Here is a 26,025-nt window from a genome sequence, read left to right as displayed (position 1 = left end):
CAGGCAGGCTTTCCCAATCCATCTTATTTCTAGTACTTTCTCTCTATTGATTATTTCCAATTGATTCTGTATATTTCTACATAAATTGTTTTGCATGTTGTTTCTCCCATTAGACTGTGAGTTCCTTGAGATAAGAAACTATCTTTTCCCTTTCTTTGTTATTTAGCTCAGAAGACAGTACCTAGAATATAGTAAACATTTTTAAACCCTTACCTTCTATCCTACAATCAGTACTATGTATTGATTCCAAGGCAGAAGAGCAGTAAGGGGTAGATGATTGGGATTAAGTGACTTGCTCAGGGAAACACAGCTAGAAAGTATTCTGAGGGCAGATTTGAACCCAGGACCTCCTGTCTCTAGACCTGGTTCTCAATCCTCTGAGCCACCCAACTGTTCCCTAGACCACACTCTTAAAGAGTTAGTAGTTGGCCATTCAGAAAGGGAAAGAGTGATAACAGTGGAAACATTTCATAAAAAAATAGATCATACTGGGCTATTTACATTACTTTTCTGGACTATGAAACCAGAAAAGTAAATCAAAGGAATACCATAGATAATGGTCACTTGGACTTGAGCAAATCATTCAAGACCCTGGATGGGACATCTCCTTATCATTAAGATTAAGAGAGAAGCAAGTATTGATAGTATGATTTGATGGATTTGGAATGAGTTGAATGACCAGACTCAAAAACTCATCAGTAATATAATACCAATTGAAAGAAAATCTGTAGTGCAATAGACCCTGAATCCATCCACTGTTACTTGCCCAAGGTCATATAACTAGTAAAGAATACAGTTACACTTCAAACCCAGAATTTCTTAGTCCAAATCCAGAACTTTTTTCCAGTGTGACATGAGTTTCCTCTGGCCCCACTCCCAAACTTGTTACATTTTACTTTTCCTCCATACTTCCTCATTTACCCTTAGCGAGTTGAGGGAGTTGTCTTTCTTCCCTACCACTGGCTAGCACCCTCGTTAATTATGTTTTACCATTATTAGAGATCCAAATTTCCTGATGCCATTTGACTACTTAGTAGTCAGATTAGCTCTTCCAAAGGAACATTAACTTCAAAGGTATAACAAGATCAAATAAAGGAACCTTTTCTCCAACATCTGGGGATGCAGATCTTCCCAACAGCAATTAAGTCTTGGGAGGGAAGTAGTATTAGATCCACTGCTTAATTCAGTCCTTATGTAGCATTAGTCTCACCAAATTCAAGTCCAAAGAGTTCCCTCCACAAAATCTCAACCTCACTTATTGGAAGTGACACACAGGCCCTTCCCTGATTCCTGAACAGTGTTACCTGCTGAGAGTGAATGAATCCTTTGCCTTTGGACTAGAAGCACCCTGTATTTCCATCAGGTTATTTTAAAGACAGACAGTTCCATCTGGAAAGAAGCTCACATAGCTTCTTTCCAATCACATAGTAGACCAATGCAAAATGTCCCTACCTGTGCCAGTCCTCTTGATGCCCAGAAGTAGGTCCCTGGCATCATATGAAAATTCCAGTTACACTAGCAGATGGCATGAATGGTATGAATTGAGAGAATAGAGAAAATTGGCATAAACCCTCAGATCAGAAAAATCCTAAGCCATTGTTTTGTTGTTTTGTTCAGTCGGGTCGAACTCTTCATGATCCCACTTGGGATTTTCTTGGCAAAGATACTGGAGTGGTTTGCCATTTCCTCCTCTAGCTCATTTTATAGATGAGGAAACCAAGGCAGAGAGGGTGAAAAGTGGTCAACTTGCTCAGCATCACAGAGCTAGTAGGTGTCTGTGGTCAGATTTGAACTCTGGAAAATGACTCTTCTTGACTCCAGCCAGCACTCTATCCACTGAGCCACCTATAAACCTAGGGAAATCTTGGGCTGATTTTAAAAAAAAATGATCCCCGAGTTGATGGGGATGGGGATGGGGGGTAGATAGCATTCTAAGAACAAAACCCAGAGTTTTGAGTTCCTTCAAATGATAAAGCAATGATTCTCTGAATTAGTCCACTTTCTCAGATGAGCTAGAACCCTGAAGGGGGATTCTGAGAGTCCAATGGCCTCAGAATCAAGGTGTACTCTCCTAGCAAGAAGCAGGATGTCCTGACCCAGTAGCAGCTGTTGTCTCTCATCCTGGCAAATATCCCAGGAGGCAGACTTTAAATATTCAAAGGATTATAGGAATTAGAGTTGAAAGGAGCTTTAGAGATCATCTAATCCAACCCTCTCATTTTACAAAGAAGAAAATTGAAACCCAGAAGTAGGAAAATGACTTGCCCATGGTCACACACCTAGCATATAGGACTCAAACCCAGGTTCTCTGACTCCAAAGTCAGTGAGCTTTCTATTTTAGTTATTACATACAAAGAACATTTGGCATTTAAATGACCTTTAGTTCCTGAGATGTGTCCACAGCCTCCAAGTCACTCCCACAAATGTAATTTATACTCTGTCACTCCTCTGCCTGGCAGGATTGCTCATCCATGTCTAATACCACTGGAGACAAATCTATGTTCGAGAACACATGTCAGAAAGATATTAGTCTTCTCTGTATCCTAAGAGAAGGAGTGGCCCTCAATATATCATCAGAGAGTAGACCAGGTGGACAAGTCCTTATCCTTATCACTTCCACATTTATGACAATCTGATTGTAAACAGGGCACAAGCTTTACAATTGAAACTGAGGCAGAGGTTTAGTGACTTCTCCAGGGTCACAGCTCAGCACCAAGTAATAAAGGAATTAGAAAACTAATATTCTAATTCAAGGAGATTAAAGTTGAACAGATGGAGACAGAAAGGAAGCAATAGGGAGAGTTATGATACATATGAAATAAGTAATATTTGGGAGAAAATGTGATTAGCAGAATTAAATTTTAAAACCTCTGAGGTCTCTTTCAGGTCTAGTAATGTTAATGATCCCCATAAAGATTTCCTACAGCTTTTCTTTTTGGTTGATTTGGGCCACAAAAATTTTTACTTTGCTTTTCATTTACATATCTTTTTCCCAATTGGGCACTTGATTCTGACACTAATTTTTTGGCTTTTTTCTGCAATCCAACTGATGCTCCCCTGAAGACAATCCATCTTGGATTCTTCTCTTCGTACCCTGTCCTATCACCCTCCCAAACTAACCTCTTTCCCTCTTCTGGCCAAGACATCATGTCACATTGGGAAATTCAAACTCCTTCAAAAGGACCTACAATCCTTTTCAATCCTATTCTCCATATTGATTTATTAGGTTTTTGAATTTTTCAGTCTACTCAAGCAATTCAGATTTAGTTAACCTGAATTCTGCTTTGACCACAGTAAGTTTCCTACTCTCTCTCTAATCACAACTTATACTGTAATTTCTCTTCCAAAGCAGATCTTTCCATTGTTATTTGCTCTTAATGACTAGGTTCGGGCAGAGAAACAAGCATTTATGAATCACCTACTATATGCCAAGAATCATACTAAGCACACAAATATTATGCCATCTGATCCTCACAAAAATCCTGGGAGGTTAGTGCTATTGCTATCCCCATTTTATAGTTGAGGAAACTGAAGCAGACAGAGTGACTTGCCCAGGGTCTCACAACTAGTAAGGGTCTAAGGTAGGTTTTGAATTCAGGTCTTCTCAACTCCAGGATCACTCCTCTGTCCCCTGTGCTACCTAATCCCCCATCACCATTATTTGACTTCAACCTCATCATCATCCCAACTGGGGAAATTTTAACATCCTAGTTTAGCATCTCATTAGAAGCAGGTCTGATCTAACCAATGATATTCTGTATCAGAGACTTGTAAAATCCTGGAAGAATAATAGAATGTTAGAGCTAGAAAGGATGTGAAAGTTTTTTTAGTTCCACGATATCATTTTATAGAGGATGAAATAGAGGCCATGAGAGGGGAAATTACTTACTTGAGGTTATTCAGGGAACTGGAGGCAGAACAAACATGAACTCGGGTCTTCTAACTCCTAATTCAGTGTTCCTTCTCCTACACCAAGTCAACTCTTCTAAAAGACAACAGTAGGGGAAAGAGCCCTGGAATCTCCTGCTAAGAAAGAAATCTTTCTCTCTAAAGCTAAGGAGATACAGAAAGCAGGGTCTCTGTGAGCTGCCCCATATCCTAAGTGAAGAGTATCTACTATTAGTGGAATTTAATTTTTAATTTTATAACAAAACAGGTGAAAAATAAGACTCATATCTCTTCACACACATACACACACATATATATACCCTGAGATACAAGGTCAAATAAAGGGAGATGTGGGCATTCTCAAAATTTCTTCACTGTAAATTCTTTTTTTTCTTTAATGTAATATTTCATTTTCCCCAAATACATGTAAAAACAATTTTAACATTTCTTTTCTAAAATTTTGAGTTCCAAAGAATATAAAGTGAAAATAGTATATTTTCAATCTACATTCAGACTCCATCAGTCCTTTCTTTGGAGGTGGATGGCATTTTTAAAAATTCTATTCCAGATGGCATGTCAATATAATTTTTAGTATTCTTTTTCTGTTTCAACATAAGCCCTGTGGTCTTGTCTTAGATAATTTTATAGCTGTCATTCATAGCTGATCATCATATAATATTGCTGTTAACTGTGTATAATGTCCTCTTGCTTCTATTTGCTTTACTGTGCATCAGTTCATATAAATCTTTCCAGATTTTTCTGTAATTATCCTTCTTGTCACTTTTTATAGCACAATAGTATTCTATTATAATCAAATACCATAACTTTGGCCATTCATCAATTGATGGACATTCCCTCATTTTTCAATACTTTGCTACCTCGGGGTAAATTCTTAACCATACTTTACAATACTGTGTATTGGTCCAAAGTAGAAGAATGGTGAGGGCTAGACACTGGGGATTGTCATCTTCCCAAGATCACATAGCTAGGAAGTGTCTGAGGCCAGATATGAATCTAGAATCTCCCATCTCTAGGCCCTGCTCTCAATCCACTGAGCCACTTAGCTGCTCCCTAACATTGGTGATTTTGATTACATAAAATGCAAAAGTTTATACACAATAACAACAATATTATATGATGATCAGCTATGAGTTCCAAAGAATATAAAGTGAAAATAGTATATTTTCATCTGGAGGAACAAAAACTCAAAAATCTAAAGGGAAGTAATGAAAAAAAGTAGAAAGGAAGGGGACCTAAATTATGCTACAAAACAGTAATCCTCAGAAACAATTTGTCACTGGGTAAGAGATAGAAAGTTTGACCAATAGAACAGATTAGAAACATACAAAGGCAAATAAACATAGGAGTCTAGTGTTTAATAAGCCCCAAGATCTCAGTTTGGGGGTTAGAAATCACTATCTGATAAAAACTTATGAGAAAACTGGAAAACTGTCTGGCAGAAACTAAGTCTAGAGCAATCTCACACCATATAAACTCCAAGTGGACCTGTGACTTAGACATAAAGGATAACATAAATAAATTAGAGGAGCAAGGAGGAAATAACTAGTTTGTTCATGAAGAAACAAGACAAAATCAGAGAAAGTAAAATGGAAATCTGGGTTACTTAAAATTTAAAAGTGTTTGCACAAACAAATCCAGTGAAGCTAAGGTTAGAAGAGCAACAAATAAATTTGACTGACTGATAAAGTTTTGGAAAATTCTAAAGTCAAGATAGAAATTCTTCAAGTAAAGACCTAATAATGGACCTAGACTAGCTTCAACTCACATTGGTCCTCACGAAAACTACATGTAAAGGTGTGAAAGTTGTCCTGGTGCCAATGCCCAAAGTAACCATGCTAGTGAAAATCGCAGATTCTTAAGGTATGGAAGCATGAACATTTGTTAAATGCTTAGTATGCAGAGAACACTGTGCTGGGTCCTGGAGGGAGACAAAGATGAAAAACACCATCAGTCCTTGGTCAGTTGGTGCTTTGTATCTTGAGTCAGGAGTCAAAGGTTCAAATACTGCTTCCAAAACTTACTTACTTGTGCTTATCTTCAGTGTCCTCATAAATAACATAGGGAATAAGGGAACTGAGTTACACAGTAAATAAAAGTGCTAGGATTAGAATCAGAAAGACTTGAATTGAAATGACACTTACTGGCTGTATAACCCTGGGTAAGTCATTTAACCTCTTAATCATTTCTTCATCTGTAAAATGAGGATAATAATAGCACCTATCTCCCAGAGTTGTTATATGGGATAACAATTGTAACCACCTTAAGAACCTTACAGTGCTATATAAATGCCTATTATTATTATTTACATTATCTATTTTCCAGGGTTGTTGTATTATATTACTATCGTTACAGTGCAATGTAGGGATATGACATGTAAACAAAAAAGTAGGATGCAAAGCAGAGGTAGCAAAGATGAATTCAGACGATATGTTCCAAGAAAATATGAAGAGAAACAGATCAGATTGAGTTCATGGAGGTGCCAGTAACTGCATCTTTTTTGCCCCCAATTTTCCTCTTTCTTCCCTAATAAACCATTTTAAAATGTCTATTTCTTAGTTTCCATATTTCATCGATAAACTTCTCTCTCATGTGTGTCTCTCAGGCAATGGTGTGGTCATCCACTTACCTGGCCTATTTGAAGAAGCAGAAAAAAATGAGAAGAAAGGTAAGTCCAACAAATTTTTGCCTCCTTTACTATAAATTATATATCCACTCTTTCTACTGCATAGGTCCAGAGAAAGTGTTTCATAAATCATACTTTTCTGCTCTTCTCCATTCTGAGTTGGCTCCTTTCAAATGCCTGAGAATTTTGGCAATAGATGCAGCTATCTAGTTAATTTGGGCAGAAGTACAGGGGTGTGTTTTCACTCAGGTGAAATCTAATCAAGCTAATCACATGGACTGTCTGATTTACTTTAGTCTTGTAGAACATAAATATCTGTTTATTAGTACCTTTCCACCTCACCTTTTACTTGTAGACCAAACCTATGAGATAAATTGAGAGTATTTTTATTTAGAAACAAAATGCAGACAAAAACCCACATTGTTTTTGACAGAGTTGATACCCAGAAAAGACCTTGAGAGACTAGAACAATGGACCAAATCTAAAAAGATAATAACAGTAGCAATGTAAGGTCCTCCACTTGGATGAAAAAATTAATTAGGCAAGTAATTGTAGCATATATCTTTAGACAATAGCTTTTTTAATTTTTAATTTTAATTTTTTCCAGATATCAATCATTTTTAACATTGATTTTCTGACATTTTGCAATTTATGTTCTCTTCCTCCTTCCCACCTCACCCCCCTCCCCAAGAAGAAAGATAATATGATATAGGTTGTGCATATGTTATCATATAATATATATTTCCCTGTCCATTATGTTATGAAACAAGATACATAGTACTTACACTAGAAAAATTCATGGAGGAAATCTTTTACTTTCTAAATCCTTACCTATCACTGATCATGCCTTGCCAAACCTCAATCCTGTTTTCATAATAATGTTCTTTCCTGATTCTCTTCCCACCTATTTGAGCACTCCTAAACTAGAGCTGAATCTATATCATACCCACCCAGGCCCTATCCAACTCTCTCTTCTCTTCTCCCTTGATACTCTCTCACCTGGGATTTCATTGGCCCACGTGGGTTCATTCATCATCTCTATATCTAGCTTATGTCTCTTCCCTGAACTCCAAATCCATATCATCAATTGTTTTCTGGATATCTCAAACTGGATACTTCATAGTCATCTCAAATTCAACACGGCCAAAACAGAACTTATCTTTTTTCCCCAAATCCTCCCTTCTTCCAAAATTTATTATTATTGTCAAAGTAATATCATCTACCATCTACCAAATCATCTAGACTCATAGCCCCAGTGCCATTCCCGACTCCTCGTTTTCATTTGCTCCATGTATCCAATTTATTGTCAAATCTTTTAATTTCTACTTTCACAACACTCTCTTGTATGTTCCCCTCTTTTCATTCACCTTGACATCATTCTGGTCCAGGCTCTCATTACTTTTCACCTGGGCTATTGCAATGGCCTTCTAATTAGTCACCTTGACTCAAGTCTCTCCCTACTCCAATCCATCCTCCACTCAACTGCCAAAGTGATTTTCCTAAAATATAAATCTGACCGAGTCACCACTCCCCTACTCAATAAGCACCAGGGACTTTCTGTGATTTTCAGGGTCAAATATAAAGGCCTTCACAGTCTGGCCCCTTCCTATCTTTCTAGGTTTCTTACTCTATGAGTATATGATTCCATGAAACCCTTGTAAGCAAGTCAAGCCCAGTTCTAAGAACAGAAAATATAGACCAGTAGTTCTCAAAGTGTGATCTGCAGACCCTAGGAATACCAAGTTACAAGGGGTCTGCAACGTCAAACAACTCTCATTATAACACTAATAATAAATACTAAGAGATTTGCTTATTAAAATGATCTTCCCTTTTCCAACTACATAGCTGTGTGAGATTGTATTATCTTCATATACTTCAACCAAAGCAGCATATTGCAACAGATTGAATACAGAAACAAATATCAAAATCCAACTATCTTCTATTAAGCCAGACATTAAAAAGATTTTCAAAAATATGTAAAACAAATTCACTCTTCTCATTAAATTTTATTAGTAAATATAGTTCTTTGGTTATATTCAGAATTATCATTCTTTTGTTATATTAGAAAATATAGTTTTAAAAATAAAATGTTATTTATATATTTATATTCATTTGTATTTTGATTTGTTATTTTTTAATGAATTAATATATATTTTTAAATTTTATCAGTTTTACTTGGTAATAAACAAGAACTCTTTAGGATCCTCCTTAATTTTTTTTTTTTTTATAAACCCTTACCTTCCGTCTTGGAGTCAATACTGTGTATTGGCTCCAAGGCAGAAGAGAGGTAAGGGCTAGGCAATTGGGGTTCAAGTGACTTGCCTAGGGTCACACAGCTGGGAAGTGTCTGAGGCCAGATTTGAACCTAGGACCTCCCATCTCTAGGCCTGGTTCTCAATCCACTGAGCCACCTTGCTGCCCCCAATTCTCATTAATTTTTAAAAGTGTAAAGAGGTCCTGAGTCCAAAAAGTTTGAGAATCACTGATAAGTCAAGACCTATTAAAGCCATTATAAACGCATGACAAAATTACAGGATATGTCAGCATGGAAACAATTTATCAATGATGTTTTAGGCCATTGTTTGCAAAGGCACACATGCTACCAGAAGAGTCACAAAGAACAGGGAGATCTATCCATCTCCCTCTATTCTTTCACAATAATTAAGGTATTGCAAACTCTGAGCTATGTGGTTCTGTCTTTGGCAGGTCTAAAAGACTGGGAAAAAAGACTTATCATATCAGACAGAGCCCACATTGGTAAGTACCTCAACTTTTCCAGAGAGCCCCGTCAAATGGGAATAATTCCTTCCCATCTCTATTGGGCCTCAGGGTCTATAAAATACTTTCTTCATGATATCCCTAAAGGGTAAATTGTACAAGTATTTTCCTCATATTTTAAAATGGGAGACTGAGATTCAGAGAACTAATTTGCCCAAAGTCACTTTGGCTAACAAGCAAAAGAGCCAAGACCAATATATTGACCAAACCTGGTGCTCTTTCCACTGAGTCAAATGAATAAAAAAAAAAAAGAGTAAATAGCCTCTTTCCTGGTCCCAGACCATAATATTCCTCCTGGAGGGAATATACTCCCTTATCATTCTTAGTCTATTAGCCAAAGGCAAAGTCCTGATGTGTCAGTTCCAGAAATGGGCTTGTTCTGCTGTAAAAGGCAGTGGTTTTTGGTACCATCTTTTCTTTCCAGGGTAGACTTCAGTCTGGCCCATCTTTTTAAACATGTATATAGTGCTTTACTTTTTCTTTTCCATATATTATTTAATACAACCCTCCCAATACCTTGAGAGGTCAGATGAGCAAGGATCATTATCCTCCCTTTATAGGGGAAGAAACTGAGACCCAGAGCAGTCCAAGTGGCTTGCTTTAGGTCTCACAGGAAATGAGTGATGGAGGCAGAATAAAAACATCCCTCCCTCGGGGGCAGCTGGGTAGCTCAGTGGATTGAGAGCTAGCCCTAGAGACGGGAGGTCCTAGGTTCAAATCTGGCCTCAGCCACTTCCTAGCTGTGTGACCCTGGGCAAGTCACTTGACCCCCATTGCCTAGCCCTTACCACTCTTCTGCCTTGGAGCCAATACACAGTATTGACTCCAAGAAGGAAGATAAGGGTTTAAAAAAAAAAAACAAACATCCCTCCCTCAACCAAAAATGTTCCCTCTGCTCCACCAAGGGGCCTTCCATTTCCAAACTTCACCATTCCTTTCCCAATGCTGACACTGATACTGGTGTACATGATAGCCACCCCCTAATGGCTTCTCTCCTCCTCCATTCTCCCATCCCTCTCTTTTCACTCGGCAGTGTTTGACTTTCACCAAGCAGTTGATGGACTCCAGGAAATGCAACGTCAGGCTCAAGAGGGGAAAAAGTAATTATATCTCAATACCTTCCTTCTGTTAGTGATTCTTCAATTTGGCAAGTTGCTGCATTTGGGGAAAGTTGGTTTGGCATCGTGGAGAAAGAAATGTTCTTGAAATGAGGGTTTGAATCCCACCTCACTTATTAGTTGTGAGACTCTAAGAAAGTCATTGAAGGTCTCTGGCTTCAGATTCCTCATCTGTAAAACAAGGGAGAAAAGACAATTCAGGGATCTGTAAGGTTCCTTCAATCATTTGGTCAGTTGGCAAGCAATTATTAAGCACTTACTATGTGCTAAGCATGAAGTGGCTAGTTGGCTCAGTGGAGAGAGGGTCAGGCCTGGAGATGGAAGATCCTAAGTTCAAATCTGGCCTCAGATATTTCCTAGCTGTGTGATCCCAGGCAAGTCACTTAACCCTGGTTGCCACTTTTCTTCCTTGGAACTGATATCAACCAATTGGATGTAGGAAGGAAAGGGCAAAGTCAATGATGCCATAAAAGAGTTAGATAGCATAATGGAATTATGGGCTTAGAGTCAGGAAGATCTAAGTTCAAATCTGGCCTCAGACACTTAGTAGCTATGTGACCCTAGTCAAGTTATTTAATTTCTGTTTGCCTCAGTTTCCTCAACTGGAAGATGAGGATACTAATAATACCATGGAGGATTACTGTAAGGATCCAATGATATCTAGATATAGATATATATTTTTAAGTACTTGGCACATAGTAGATTCTATACAAATGTTTTTTCTTTTCCCTTCCTTTTTTCCCTGCATGATGCTAACATGTCCTATCAGGAAATTCTATTGTTAGCACCTTTCTTCTCTCTTAATATCAAATATTAAATTGTGTGTGTGTGTGTGTATGTATGAAAAAATGACTATGTCTGACAATCCATCTGAAAAATTGGCTTCATTTCCTGTAATGGCTGACTGGAAGGCCATTGGCATAAGATTTATTGGTGGAAATGCATCACTCAGTTCTCAGTCCTTTTATGGAGGCAGAGCTGATGAGAACTTAAGAGAGAAGAGAGCATGGACTTACAGCTTCAGGAAAGAAGACACCTGATTCTGGAGCCTCTTCAGATGCCTAAAGACTTTGGGAAGAAGCCAATAGATGGAGGAGCTGATGACCTCAATCATGTCTCTATCCTTAGCTTGCTACACTAGAGACTTCAGGGAATTTTCTCACAGATCTGAGTCTTTCTCTCTTGGTAGACCTATTGTCTTACTCCCAATGGAAGATATCATTTACTCTGCACATTGTCTAATATAGTGATGGCAAACCTTTTAGAGATGGAGGGCCAGGCCCCAGCCCCACCCCCACCCCCAAACTGAGTGCCTGCCCTCCCAGAGATCACATGCTGTGCCCCTCCCCACCACATGCTGGGTATGCTCTGTTCCCCCTTACCCCACACAGGGGAGGGAGGAAGTGCTCCCATTGCACTTCTGGGCAGAGAAGTGGGTGAAGTGAGGAATGTCCTCAGTAACTGTAGAGAGGGGGAGGGGATGCACTTCACTTCCCTCCAGTTCTGCTGCCTGTGAACCACCCACCTTATCTCCTGTGTGCTCCCATTGGGCTGCTGGGCCCCATTGGGTGGGGGTATGAAAAAATGTCATCTGGGGAGGGGAGCAGCTCTGCCCAAGACCCTCTGCCTTTCCAGTAATGAACTGGGTATGGAGGGGGGTTTGTCATGTTCCCATAGAGAGTACTCTACATGCCATCTTTGGTACCCATGCCATAGGTTTGCCATCACTGGGCTAGTATATAGTCTTCTAATTAAACCTCCCATTTTTGTTTTGCTGTCAACGGAGATAAATGGATTTATTTACCTTTCGATACTTGTGTTAATTGTAGAATTGGCATTTAGAGAGAAGGGAATCGAGTCTTAGATATATAACTTGGGGTACTCTTTCTCCATTAAAGGAGAGCAATCAGGAAATCAGCTTGAATTTTTTTCTAAACCCTTACCTTCCATCTTAGAATCAATACTGTGTATTGGTTCCAAGGCAGAAGAGCAGCAAGGGTAAGCAATAGGAATTAAGTGACTTGCCCAAGGGCACACAGATAGGAAGTAGCTGAGACCATAATTGAACCCAGGACCTCCTGTCTCTAGGCCTGACTCTCAATCCACTGAACCACCCAGCTGCTCCTTAACTTGACTTTAAAATAATTTTTCCTAGACTAACAATATTTAAGGGAGCAGATAAATGTAATTCTTGCCTGGCCTTTCCTGACTTTGAGGAGAGAAGAGTGGCATCATCTGGCCCCAATCTCTTGGCAGGAATCAAAGTTATCTTTGGAGAAGAGTAGGGAAAGAAGACTCTAGAGATATCTATATATGCCTCCTTTGCAGCCAAAATGTCCAGTGTAATAAGGTCGAGGATAAGGACATGATCTTCTTTCTCTCCCTTCAGTGATCTAAAGAGAATCCAGAATCAGGTGTTTTCTCTTTCTCAAAGGCAGAAGCTAGGAATTCTCCTCTTTCAAACTCTCAGAAACTCCAACTTTTCACCAAGGCATGAGTGATAAGTCTCAACCAGTGAAGAGAATCTTGTGTAAATATCCTTTTAGTTACCTGCTACACCTCTATTTTGCTCCAAACATTTCCTTCCCTCATTACCTGGGGTCTTTCAGCATCCTAGTCTCTTCATTCTAGAATGTATGGGTCAATTAATGTAGTTTAATCCTAAAAGTGAACCATGGCCAACTAATTTGGGAAACACTGACCAGGAGGGCAGCACTGGTCTGAGAATCTCTATCAGGAATTACAAAGAGGTTGTTTTAACCTTATTTTTACTGATGTCTTTCATTTTTATATCATCTTCATTTCTAAAAATACTCAGAAAGCCATCTCTTATGACAAAGATTTAAAAAGAAATTTTTTAAAAACTGCTCAGTAAAACTAACCATCACACAAATCCTATCTGACAATATGTATACTATTCTACTCCCAGAGTTCCCCACCTTTGCAGAGGGGAGGAAGTTTAGTTTTTCTCAATTCTTCTCCAGGGCGAAACATGGTCATTATAATTACATAGTTATATTTCATTTTGTTTTTGTTCTAGGAGAAAAAATTAATGAACTTTGAGCAAGATCCTGAATTGTCTCTGTTCTGATCACCAGTTGATCAGTCTAGCAAAGGTTCCATATACCAATATTTATCTCATCTGATCCTCACAACAACCCTTCAATGCTATTATTGCCTCCACTTTACTATTGAGAAAACTGAGTTAAACAGAGATTAAATGACCTGCACAAGGTCACACAGCTACTAAATGTCTGAGGCTGGATTTGGAATCAGGTCTTCCTAACTCCAAGCCAAGCATTCTAGCCACTATACCACTAGCTACCAAAAGTGAATTTGAGAGGGAAAGTTTGTATGTGAAAACAGGAAACTGCACTGAGAGAAATGAAGTAATGGATTCAGGAATTTTAGACAGATAGTGTTGCAGTAGATAGACCTGGAGTTAGGAAGATTCATCTTTCTGAGTTCAAATCTGACCTCAGACACTTATAGTTGTTTGACTCTGGGTAAGTCACTTAACCCTGTTTGCCTCAGTTTCCTCATTTGAAAAATGAGCTGGAGAAGGAAATAGCAAACCACTCTAGTATTTTTGCACAGAAAACCCCAAATGGGGTCATGAAGACTGAGACATGTCTGAAATCATTGAACAACAACATTGCAAGAGAGCTTAGGAGGGGAGGGGAGGGATCCTCCCCTGTGTCCATAGAGGGATCCTGGTCCAGCCAGTGAAAGATAAACCCAGATCAATGGAAAAGTGAAAGATGATCTTCTGTAAAGGAAGGCTCTGGGCCTTCTTGAGATTCTGATTCTCTCTTGAAGTCAGTTGAGTGGACACTTGCCTTTTTTCTTTTTTTAGAATCCATCTTTTGGAAACCATTCCATCTTAGAATCAATACTGGTTCCAAGGCAGAAGAGTGATAAGGTCTAGGCAATGGGGATTAAGTGACTTGCCCAGAGTCACACTGCTAGGAAATGTCAAAGGCCACATTTGAACTCAGGATCTCTAAACTAGGCTTTCAGTCTACTGAGGCACCTACCTGCCTCTGGATCTCTCACCTTCTGACCAAATGTTTTCTCTTTTTGCACCTTACTTAGTCACACAAAAGACTTGATTATCAAGCCACAGAAAACAGTTTCCTAGGATTTAGAGCTGACATCATCCAATCTAATCCAATTCCCTCATTTTAGAGATGAGAAAACTGACACTCAAAAAACTATTAAGTGATTTGACTAAGCTCACAGTAGCAATGTCAGAATTGGAACTCTGGGGCAGCTGGCTAGCTCAGTGGATTGAGAGCCAGGCCTAGAGATGGGAGGTCCTAGGTTCAAATGTGGCCTCAGACACTTTCCAGATGTTTGACCCTGGGCAAGTCAATTAACCCCCATTGCCTAGCCCTTACTACTCTTCTATGTTGGAACCACTATACAATATTGATTCCAAGACAGAAGGTAAGGGTTAAAAAAAAAAAAGAATTGGAACTCAAATCCTCCGACAATAAATCCACTGTTCTTTCCACTCGGTCTACCTGTCTCTCTTAAACTTCCCTGATTTTTGAATATCAATTCAAGACCCCACATACTCACACTTTCCTGATCCCTCAGCCTAACTTGGTTCCCTGGCCTCAAGATCAAGAAAGCTAAATCTGGGATCTGAGGACCTGGGCTTGAATTCCAGCTCTCCCATTTATTAGTCTACTCTTAGGCAAGTTACTTAAACTCTCTTGGTCTCAATTCACTTGTCTTTAATATGAAAGAAGTAGATAAACTAATTCTAAATTCTCCTGAAACTCTAAATACCTGTGAGGCTATTTGGTGTGCTAGAGAGCTGGCCCCAGAGTCAGGGGGATCTAGTTCATGTCCTGCAAGTCCCTTAATCTCTTAGTCTTCTAGGTAATTCTTTAGGACTATGAATTGCAGAGAAGTTTCTGATTTGCTTTGAGAGATTGGTGTTTCTTCTCTGCAAGGTTCTTATACTAATTAAACATAGGTAAGTTAAACAAAAATAGTATATACCATATCTAAACCCTAATTACCTTCTCCTTTCTTCCTATCACTATCATTCTCTCCTTTTTATCTCTGCATATTTCAAAACCTAAAAGGGCACTCTCCAGAATTTATTCACGAGGAAATAGAAAATATGCAAATTCAGAAACAATAAGTCACAGAATAACCATTCCAAGTACATAAACAGAAAAGCTCCCTAGACTCAGGCTTATTGGCCTTTACCTGAAAATATCCAGGTGTATGCTGGGCTCAGCCCCATTTTCCTGGGTAGCCAAATATAGTAGCTCCCCCACCACCACCACCAAGAAGGAGAATATCATCTTTCCTCCCAGCATGCTAGAATTTTCCCATTTGGGTTCTCTGGACTCCATTCATTGGATCATTCTACAATGCCCAGCTCATGCTAAGTCAATCAAAAAACACTTTGATGACCTACAAAAGCATTTCTGTTCCCAAGATGTGAGCTAACTCCCTCCCTCTGAAATCTGGATAATTGGAATCTTCTGGTTCCAAGTCCTGTGCTCTATCCATTGAACCACCTAGCTGCTTTCTTCAAAGACAATAATTGGCCCTGATTCAGAGACCACCTCCAGATCACATAACAGGAACCCTCCCCCTTTACACCCTGCTTTCCTACCTAACCACCTTCATGTCTCTTTGCCCCACCCCTGCTTAAAGAACTGCACCCCCTTCTTCCACGGCTAGTTCTTGACTGAGGGTCCTCTGACTCCTCTCCCTGCCCCAATCCTTCTTTTGTCCTTTTCTGTGGGGCAGTCCTAGTGCAGGCCCCTGGTGTTTCACCTTGGTAGGACATGGCAAGGCTCATCTCCACCAACACAACCATTCTTTTGGAAAGATTCTGATCTGGGGTGATTCTGGCCCAGTCCCAAAATAAGCCAGGGCCTGCCTAAACAGCAAAAATGGAGGATTCTAGGGATCCCTTGCTCTGGACAGACCACAGGTACTTTATTCACATAATGTCCTTCTGCTATGAGGTTCTGGCAAGAGGACTGGAGTTGGACTCAGGGCCATAGCTTCAAATGCCTGCTTTAATACCAACTAGATATGCAGATTTGGGTGAGTTACTTTACTTTTCCCAACTTCAGTTCCCCCATCTGTAAAATGAGGGGTTTAGACTAGATCCTTATGAACTAAATAGTTCATAGTCAAGCTCAGGTTTGAATCCTGCCTCCTTTAGAAGGACGTCCCTCACCACCCTAACCCACAAACCTCCCCCTCTCCCTCGAACCCCTACAGCTCTTTACTCCTGATTTGGAAGTTAGTATATGCTGTTTTATATTGTTATTTACATTTTCATGCCTTCTCCTCATCCCTCCAAAAGCCTGTAAGCTCCCCAAGGACAAGGCTCAGATCTGTTCCTTTGCTATCTCCCCCAATATACTCCTGCAGAGTAGAAGCAGCTGATCTTGGCTTATTTGTTTACTCATTGATTGGTTACACTGAATAAATCACTCACTGGATAACTGACTTCAAATCATTAAACACTAAAATAAGTAGGGACATAGATTTTCAATTTATCGAATCATTCTATATTTCCCAGAATCCTAGACTCTTACAGCTCCAAGGACCGTGAGAGACCATTTAGTCAAATCTTCTTTTACAGATAGAGAAACTAAGGCTTAAACAGCAGATGTAACTTGTTCAAAGACATATGGCATTTTTAAATATGCCCTCCATATTGCATAGCATGCCAGGAGGTAAGAAATGATTGACCAATTGGGGTCCAAAAATGAGAGTTGAACAAGGACTACCCACAGGAAGAGAGACTTCCCTGGGGGGAGAGAGGGAGCAATATTCCAGCCCATAGTCGTTCAAGCAGGATATCATACTTAAGTTATATCTTTGGTCTGATCTCTCTTTGTTTCAGTATTGGTACCACAAAGAAAGGAATTGGACCAACATATTCTTCAAAAGCTGCCCGGACAGGACTTCGCATTTGTGACCTCCTTTCAGATTTTGATGAATTTTCTGCAAGGTATGGACCTTTCAGTGATTCCTATGGGAGACAGAAAGTGAAGCATAGTATTCGCCTGAGTCTGCCCCAAAGCCAGGGATAGGAGAAAGAATGGACCCACGTAGGATTAGCAGCTCATCTAAGATCCAGGCTATGGGGAATTCAAGGGCTGCTCCTGGGTACATCTGGTACATCTGGCTACATCTGGAATCCAACCTGAGGAAAAGACCAATTTGTCTGTTGTTTTATAGGTTCAAAAATCTGGCCTATCAGTACCAATCAATGTTTCCTACTTTGGAAGTGGATACCGATGGACAGCTCAAAAAACTCAAGGTACAGATGCTCTGCCTGGGCTACTTAAAAGTGACAGCAAAGTGGGAGTAAGTGTCATAGAATTCAAAGCTTGAAGAGATCTTAGCAATCACCTAGCCCAACAATTCTTTGCCTGGCATCTATGAATTTGTTTTTTAAATATTTTGATAATGGTATTTGAACATAATTAGTTTTCTTTATAATCCTATGTATTTTATCTTGTGCATATAAAGTTAACATTCTAAAAAAGGGTCTATGGGCTTCACCAAATTGACAAAGGGGTCCAACACAGACACACACACACACACACACACACACACACACACACACACTCACACACAGAGGTTTGAAACACCTGATCTAGTTCAACCTCATCATATTACAGGTATGGAAACTGAGGCCCAGAAAACAGAAGTGACTTCATCAAAACCATATGTAGCAAATAGGTTGTACTTAGTATCAGAAGACCTGATCAAAAAATTGACTCATTACCTGTGTGACCTCAAACAACTCTCTTATCCATCAGCCTCTTATTTCCTGTTCTATAAAAAGAAGAGTTTTGAATTCAGTGGTCTCTCTAAGTCCTTTCCAGTTCTAAATTGTAAGATCCTAAGACAGCATAGAAATAAACATGGTAACATGTGCCAATGATGCCCTCCCAATAAGGTCTAGAGTCAAGGCTTCTCTATATTTCTAGTGGAAGAAAGTGGTTTTGAGTTCTGAAGGCCATAGCTATATGGGGAGGGAGGTGAGAGGCACAGAGAAAGAACCCTTTTCTCTCATTGCTCATGATCTCCATTTCTACTGATACCTGCAGGTCTTAGCTGAAAGAATCAGACCCATGGTACAAGATGGAGTATATTTTATATATGAAGCTCTCCATGGCCCTCCAAAGAAGATTCTTGTGGAGGGTGCCAATGCAGCTCTCCTTGATATTGACTTTGGTAAGTTAATGCCCAGTGGGGCCAGCTCAATTCCAGGGTAATGGCTGGTATCTGGGGAACAGTTAGTTACCTAACTGTATGGCATGATTTGGAAAGTGCTAGAGTAGTTAGGTGGTTCTAGATAGGTAGCCAAGCCAGGAGATGGAAGGTTGTGTGTTCAAATTTGGCCTCAGATACTTCTCAACTGTGTGACCCTGATTGAGTCACTTAACCCCAATTGCCTAGCTTGCTACTCTTCTGTGTTGGAACAAAAACTTAGTTATCAATTCCAAGGTGCCAGGTAAAGGCTAAAAAAAAAAAAGAGGAGGAAGAAGAAGAAGAATCAATACTAATGATCAGTTCCAAAGCAAAAGAGCAAGCAATTGGGATAAAATTACTTGGCCAGGGTCACAGTGAGGGGGGGGGAGAGAGAGAGAGAGAGAGAGAGAGAGAGAGAGAGAGAGAGAGAGAGAGAGAGAGAGAGAGAGAGAGAGAGAGAGAGAGAGAGAGAGAGAGAGGGAGGGAGAGAGAAGAGGAAAGGAGAGGGGGAGGGAGGGAGAGAGAAAGGGAGAAGGAGAGAGGAAGGAAGAAAGGAAGAACAAAGAAAGAAAGAGAAAGAAAGAAAGAAAGAAAGAAAGAAAGAAAGAAAGAAAGAAAGAAAGAGAGAGAGAGAGAGAGAGAGAGAGAGAGAAAGAAAGAAAGAAAGAAAGAAAGAAAGAAAGAAAGAAAGAAAGAAAGAAAGAAAGAAAGAAAGAAAGAAAGAAAGAAAGAAAGAAAGAAAGAAAGAAAGAAAGAAAGAAAGAAAGAAAGAAAGAAAGAAAGAAAGAAAGAGAGAGAAAGAGAGAGAAAGAGAGAGAAAGAGAGAGAGAAAGAGAAAGCTAGACTAGAGAAAGGGATGGGGTTATCAAATGGGGGTGAACAGAAGCACAGGTGATGCTGATTTTACACAGTCATGGACTGATAGGATAAAAGTGATGGGGGAGCCCTAGAGTTGTGCAAGGCTCTCTGAAGGTTCTCATGGTATAGAGGAACTCAGGATAGATGTAGCCAAGGGAAAGCTGGAATGTTCATTCCTTGTCTCCTATAGGAACAAAATGAGAGGATTGGACTGAATGATACTTGGCTTTGATTTAGCACTTTTAACTTTCTAACCTGCCAGTATAATCATCTACCTCCCTCCAAAATTACTGAGCACTTTCTTTGCATCTCTCTCATGCACTAATAGTTAAATATTGTGGATCAATGCTGGAATATTCTCTCCTTCATTCTTTTTGCCCATGTGATGCCTATTCATACTTTAAAGGCCATTTCTTTACAAAACTTTCCTTGCTCTCTCCTGATCATCTATAACCACTCAAACCATATGTTGCCATTGGTTTTTAAATTATTTAATAAACTTTTCATATATCATTATATATTGGTATCTTCAACACAGAATGCTACACACCATAGGCACTAACACAGACTGGTCCCAAAGGCACAGGACTTCAAGTGAGGAAGGGTAAGAGTTTTAGAAGTTTAACTAGTTCAACCCCCTCATTTTATAGAGAGGATAAGTGACAACAAAAGTTATGTAAACAGTGAGTAACAGATCAGATCATCTGTCTCTAATGCAAGTGCTTTTCACACTTACTATGTTCCTTTTTCCTAGTCAGCCCTCTCTCCCTCAAATATTTACTAAACACCTACTATGTGCCCGTTCCTATGTGAGATAATGTAAGTGTGTTATAATGTCATTCTAGGGAGACAAGTATACAGAAGATATAAGGAACATTCCTTATTTGCTGTAATTCAGATGATAGCATTGACCACCATCGTAACCAATACCCAACCATGGAAATGGCACTATCAGAGAGTCAAAAACCAAGCCTCACTGGAAGATCCAAGACTTGTCTCTAAAACAATGCTGTATTTCATAGATCATTCTTTTAGCTTATTTATCAAAGAGCTTCATTAGGGAAGTCCAGGTCGCCTGAGCTTTCTACTACCTACTGCTAAAAGCATGTGAATAATGTGTGCAGGATATAAAGAAAAGAGGTTGGGGGGAATGTCATGGTTGTTGTTTAGTCTTTGTGACCCCATGGGCCAGAGCACACCAGGCACTTCTATCATCCACTATCTTCCAAAATCTGTCCAAGCTCATGTTTCTTGCTTCCATGACACAATCTATCCTCTCATCCTCTTCCATCCATCCCCTTCTCCTTTTGTCTTCCATCTTTCCCAGCATAAGGGTCTTTTCCAGTGAATCCTGTCTTCTTATGTAGTCAGAGTATTTAAGCTTCAGCTTCAGTTTTTGTCCTTTCAATGAATAGTGTGAATTAATTTCTTCAAATATTGACTGATCTGACCGCCTTATTGTCTAAGGGACTTCCAAAAGTCTTCTCCAGCACCACAATTTGAAAATGTCAATTCTGCAGTGCTCAAATTTCCCTATGGTCCAACTTTCGCAGCCATATATTGCAATTAGAAAAGCCATAGTTTTTACCATATAGACATTTGTCAGCAACGATGTCTCTACTTTTTAGTATACTGTCCAGATTCACCATAGCTTTTCTTCTAATTTCCTGGGGAAAATAGGGACATGTCAAATGTTATTGGTTCAAATCTCTTGTCTCTTCCAGGCACTTACCCCTTTGTGACCTCATCTAATTGCACCGTTGGGGGAGTGTGCACAGGGTTGGGGATCCCGCCACAGAATGTGGGAGAGGTGTTTGGCGTGGTTAAGGCCTATACCACCCGCGTGGGAATTGGTGCCTTTCCTACTGAACAAATCAACGTAAGTCTGCCAATCAAACCATCAGCTCATCTTATACCAGGACCTTAGAGATCATTTAGTCCTATGGTAGCCTGATGAAACCCAGAGAAATTTCCTTAAATCAGACAAGTAGTAAGTAGAACAAGTACTGATTCTAATCAGAATATCACTTCCCAATTTTCTCATCTATAAAGTGGGATATCTCAGCCCCCACTTCCATCCCACAGGGCTATTTTAAGCACCCAAGAGACCCTCTTGATTAGATAAATGCAAATTTAAAAAACTCTGAGGTACCACTTCACACCTAGCAGATTGACCAATATGATAGTAAAGGAAAATAAATATTGGAGGGGATGAGGCAAAATTAGGACACTTTTATTTGCTGGTGGAATTGTGAACTGATCCAACCATTCTGGAAAGCAATTTGGAATTGTGCCCAGTGCCAAAAGAATGTATGCCCTTTGACTCAGCAATACCACTGCTGGGTTTGTACCCCAAAGAGATAAAAAAAAGTTTGTTAAGGACCCAAGAGAAAAAACATGCTTTTTAAAAAATGGAAATCCTCTAAGTAGGAGAAACATTGGATTATTTGAATTATCTTACAAAAGAAGTCTAAAACATAGACACAGCACACTAAAGACCTAACGAGTGACTTGACTTACATGTCCCAAACAAAGTCAAAAACAGAAGAAAGTATAATAGAATAGAAAAAGCCCAGGACTTAGAGCCAAGACACCTCCCTTCTAATCTGAACTCTGCAACTTATTATCCTAATAGTCCTAGGAAAGACTCACAGCCTCTCAGGATCTGTTTCTTCAGTGGTGAAATGAGGGAGTCAGGCCCGATAGACTCCAAAGTCCTTTCCAGTCCAAACATTCTTTGATTCTACATCTATGGGACTTTATCTGTAATAGGAATGCTGGAACTAGGACAAAAACTAGAAAACTTGTCTATATGATGAGCAAATCTTTGACTGAGTTAAGATCTTCCAATAGCTCTGAGGTATAGGACAGAGTTAAGCCTAGGGTCAGGACAAACTTGAATTCAAATCCACCTTGAGCATTTACTAATTCCATAATCCTGGGCAAGTCTCTTTAATCTCTGCTAGCCTCAGTTTCCTCATTTGTAAAATTGGATTATAATAGCATATACTTCACAGGGTTGTTATGAGTTTCAAATGAGATAATATCTTTAAAACAATTTAACATAGTATATAGTACATTATAGATGCCATAAAAATGCTAGCTATTATTATTGTTGTGCGTAGCACAGTGCCTGGCACATAGTAGGAGATTAATAAATGCTTATTTCAGGGCACAGCTAGATGGCTCAGTGGGCCATGAGCTAGGCCTAGAAACAGGAGTTTCAAATATGACATCAGGCACTTCCTAGCTGTGTGATTCTGAGCAAGTCACTTAACTCCCATCCCTATCCTTTACTGCTCTTCTGACTTGGAACCAATACACAGTTAAGGAGTTTCTTAAAAATAAAAATAAATAACATATACTTCTTTCCTTCCTTCTTTCCCAAATACAAGACAAAGCATTAGCAACAATTATTCTAATGGACTAAAATTTCAGAATTGTGACATGTTAGAGCCAGGAGGACCTCCAACAAAAAAGGGGGGGGAGCCTATGGGGATCACAGATTTAGAGCTGGAAAGGACCTTAGAGGTCTTCAAGTTCAACCCCTTTCATTTTACAGATAAGGAAGCTGAGTCTCAGGGAGGGAGGGTAAGTGATTTGCCCAGAGTCACATATGCAACTATGTGAGACAAGATTTCATCCTTGGTCTTCCTGACTCCAACCAAGTCTAAGCAGTCTATCCCTTACTTCATGTTATCTCTCAACATAGAATGTCAGAATTGGAAAGTTCCCTGGAATAAGATAGAGCATCCAGTGTCAGAGTTGGAAGTCTTCATAGAATCTAGAACACAGAATGTCAGAGCTAGAAGGGACTTTAGAGATCATTTTGGGACCTACATTTTGGGAATTGGAAAGTGGGAAACCCAAAGAAGCCCAGAGAGCTACAGGAATTTGCCTAAGGGAATATATAAAATTTGTGTCAGAGCAAAGACTCAAACTTTTTTAAATAGCGCAGAGGTTCAATTCTCTAAATGACAGAAGACACGCTGTACCCCAGGCAGTCAAACCTGCCATAAAGAAGATTAATTTAGGCACAGAACACAGAATATAAGTTCTGCAAGGGACCTTAGAACTCACAACATAAATTGTCTGAGCTGGAAAGGACTTTTGAACTTAGAATATGGAATAATAGGTAACATTTAAATTAAAGAACACTTAAAATAAATAACACTTATGTGTATTAAATTCTATGAGTGTGTGATTTACTTCCTAGTGTAGGCTATTGTATAAATGTCAAGGAGGGAAGCATTCTAATACAATGGAAGGGATCCAAGAAGACTTGTAAATAAGCCATTTCCTCTCCACCTGTTTCTTCCTCTATAAAATGAAGGTAATAACATTTGTACTAACTGTTTCCCAGTGTAATAGTGAAAAACAAAAACACTTTGCAAATTAAAAAAAGCCACAGAAATGTCCATTGTTGTTATTAGAATATATTCTAGTTAAGAAGACCCTATCAGCCTTGACAGGGACTCTAACATCCCACAATTGGAAAAAGGAATAAGGGCAGCAACACCCTAAATGTTTTATCTTGCCATCCCTCAGGTGGGGAGAGAGGCAAAAGCATCATCCCTGCCCTCTGGGATCTCATAGTTTTGAAATAAACTCATAAATGTAAAAGAGTAAACAGTACCAACAAGAATATAATTATGGTGCTATGGGAAGAACTCAAGCCTGGAAAGAAATCTAACCCCCCTCCCCACTCTGCCATTAACTTGCTTTGTGAACTTTGGCTGGGAGCTTAAAACTATAAGATTTCAGCACTGGAAGGGACCCAACCCACATCCTAGGAAGAATACCTCCTACAACATCCCAGTCACGTGGTCACCTGCTTCCTTCTGAGAAGCTTCAGTAATGCAAAACTACTCCCTAGTATGGTACCTCAGTTAAATTGGACAGCTCCAATTATTTAAAAGTTTATCTTTCCTATCAAGCTGAAATAGACCTCTGTGTATATTCTTCTGTCCTTTGGGGGTGAACAGAACAAATCAAATTCCTCTTTTGGGTATATTATTTTAAGTCTTTTCTTCATCAAGCTGAATGTATCCAGTTCCTGAAACTGATCTTACTATGGCATCATTTTGAATATAGCAGTTCAGGCACTGGAATGTCTTGAAAATTTTTTCCAGCGCTAACATTTAAAGGTTTTTTTTAATTACATGGTAAACTTACAGGTTTCCCAGTCTAGAGCCAGAAAACAAAGGGATAAAGTTGGAATGAACTAGCCAGAGGAGTTTTCATGAAAAAAAAAAAGTAAAACCTGAGCCAGAACTTAAAGGGCCGGTGCTTTTTAGCTAGGCAGAATGGAAAAACAAAGGCATAAACATAAATAGGCTTCATTAAATCCCCTTTCCTTTTGTACAGGAAATTGGAGACCTGTTACAAAACCGAGGCCATGAGTGGGGGGTGACCACGGGCAGAAAGCGGCGCTGTGGCTGGTTAGACCTTATGATTTTGAGATACGCACACATGATCAATGGATTTACTGCGTAAGTACTTGTTCATCTGATAAACAGCTACTACTTGTTCAGTACTATACTTGGTCACACTGAGAGGAAGACTCAGTGTGGCAGAATAATCACGGGCCCTGCCACCTGGAACTTTACAGTCTGAGGCACAGGGAAGTCAGTCAACAAATATTTATTAAGCAGTTCCTGAAACTGATCTTACTCTGCTAAGGTACTCTGCTAAGGGCCAGGGATAATAGAGATAGATAGATAGATAGATAGATAGATAGATAGATAGATAGATAGATAGATAGATAGATAGATTAATGAATGAATAAATGAATGAATGAATAAACAAATAAAAAATAGATATAGACAAATTAATTAATTAATTAATTAATAAGAGAGTTCTCATTTTAATGGGAAAGTCAACATGCAAAAGAAAACTGCAAATAAAAGACATACATATATACATTTTGTTTTTGAGTTGCTTCAGTCATGGCCAACTCCTAGTGGTCCCATTTGGGGTTTTCTTGGCAAAGATATTGGAATGGTTTGCTATTTCCTCCTCCAACTCATTTTACAGATGAGGAACAGAGGTAAACAGAGTTAAGTGACTTGCCCAAAGTCACACAGCTAGTAAGTGTCTGAGAACAAATTTGAACTCATGAAGATAAATTTTCCTAATTCCACGCCCAATGATCTATTCTTTGCACTACCAAGCTGCCCACATATATACATACATGTACATAATGAAAAGGGAAGGTAATCTCAGAAGGAAGACACCAGCATCTGGGAGGGGGCGGACCAGGAAAGGCCTCTCTCACAAGGTGGTCTCCCAGTTGAGCTTTGAAGGAAGCCAGAGAAGTCAGGAAGGATATTATTCTAGGCTGGAGGAAAAGCTCAGGTGGGAGATAGAATGTCTTGTTCAAGAAACAGCAAGTAGACTGTCATAACTGGATTGCAGAATATATGGAAAAGGGTCAAAAGTAAGAATTCTAGAAAGATAGGAAGAAACAGATTGTGAAGAGGTTGG

The 26,025-nt window shown here is 39.4% G+C and overlaps 1 protein-coding gene across 1 annotated transcript in view; it reads left to right on the top strand.

The window, feature by feature from the left end:
- ADSS1 (adenylosuccinate synthase 1) overlaps positions 1–26,025 on the top strand; it is an 83,211-nt gene that overhangs the window by 43,299 nt on the left and 13,887 nt on the right. The window contains exons 3-10 of the mRNA XM_001366493.3: positions 6,512–6,574; positions 9,239–9,289; positions 10,344–10,410; positions 17,321–17,428; positions 17,659–17,740; positions 18,537–18,663; positions 21,264–21,418; positions 24,907–25,031. Of these exons, the coding sequence (XP_001366530.1) occupies positions 6,512–6,574; positions 9,239–9,289; positions 10,344–10,410; positions 17,321–17,428; positions 17,659–17,740; positions 18,537–18,663; positions 21,264–21,418; positions 24,907–25,031 (778 nt within the window). The remainder of the gene's footprint in view (positions 1–6,511; positions 6,575–9,238; positions 9,290–10,343; positions 10,411–17,320; positions 17,429–17,658; positions 17,741–18,536; positions 18,664–21,263; positions 21,419–24,906; positions 25,032–26,025) is intronic.

This window comes from Monodelphis domestica, chromosome 1 (assembly GCF_027887165.1).
Source record: "Monodelphis domestica isolate mMonDom1 chromosome 1, mMonDom1.pri, whole genome shotgun sequence".
Taxonomy (NCBI): domain Eukaryota; kingdom Metazoa; phylum Chordata; class Mammalia; order Didelphimorphia; family Didelphidae; genus Monodelphis; species Monodelphis domestica.
This window is presented reverse-complemented; position numbering and strand designations above follow the sequence as displayed.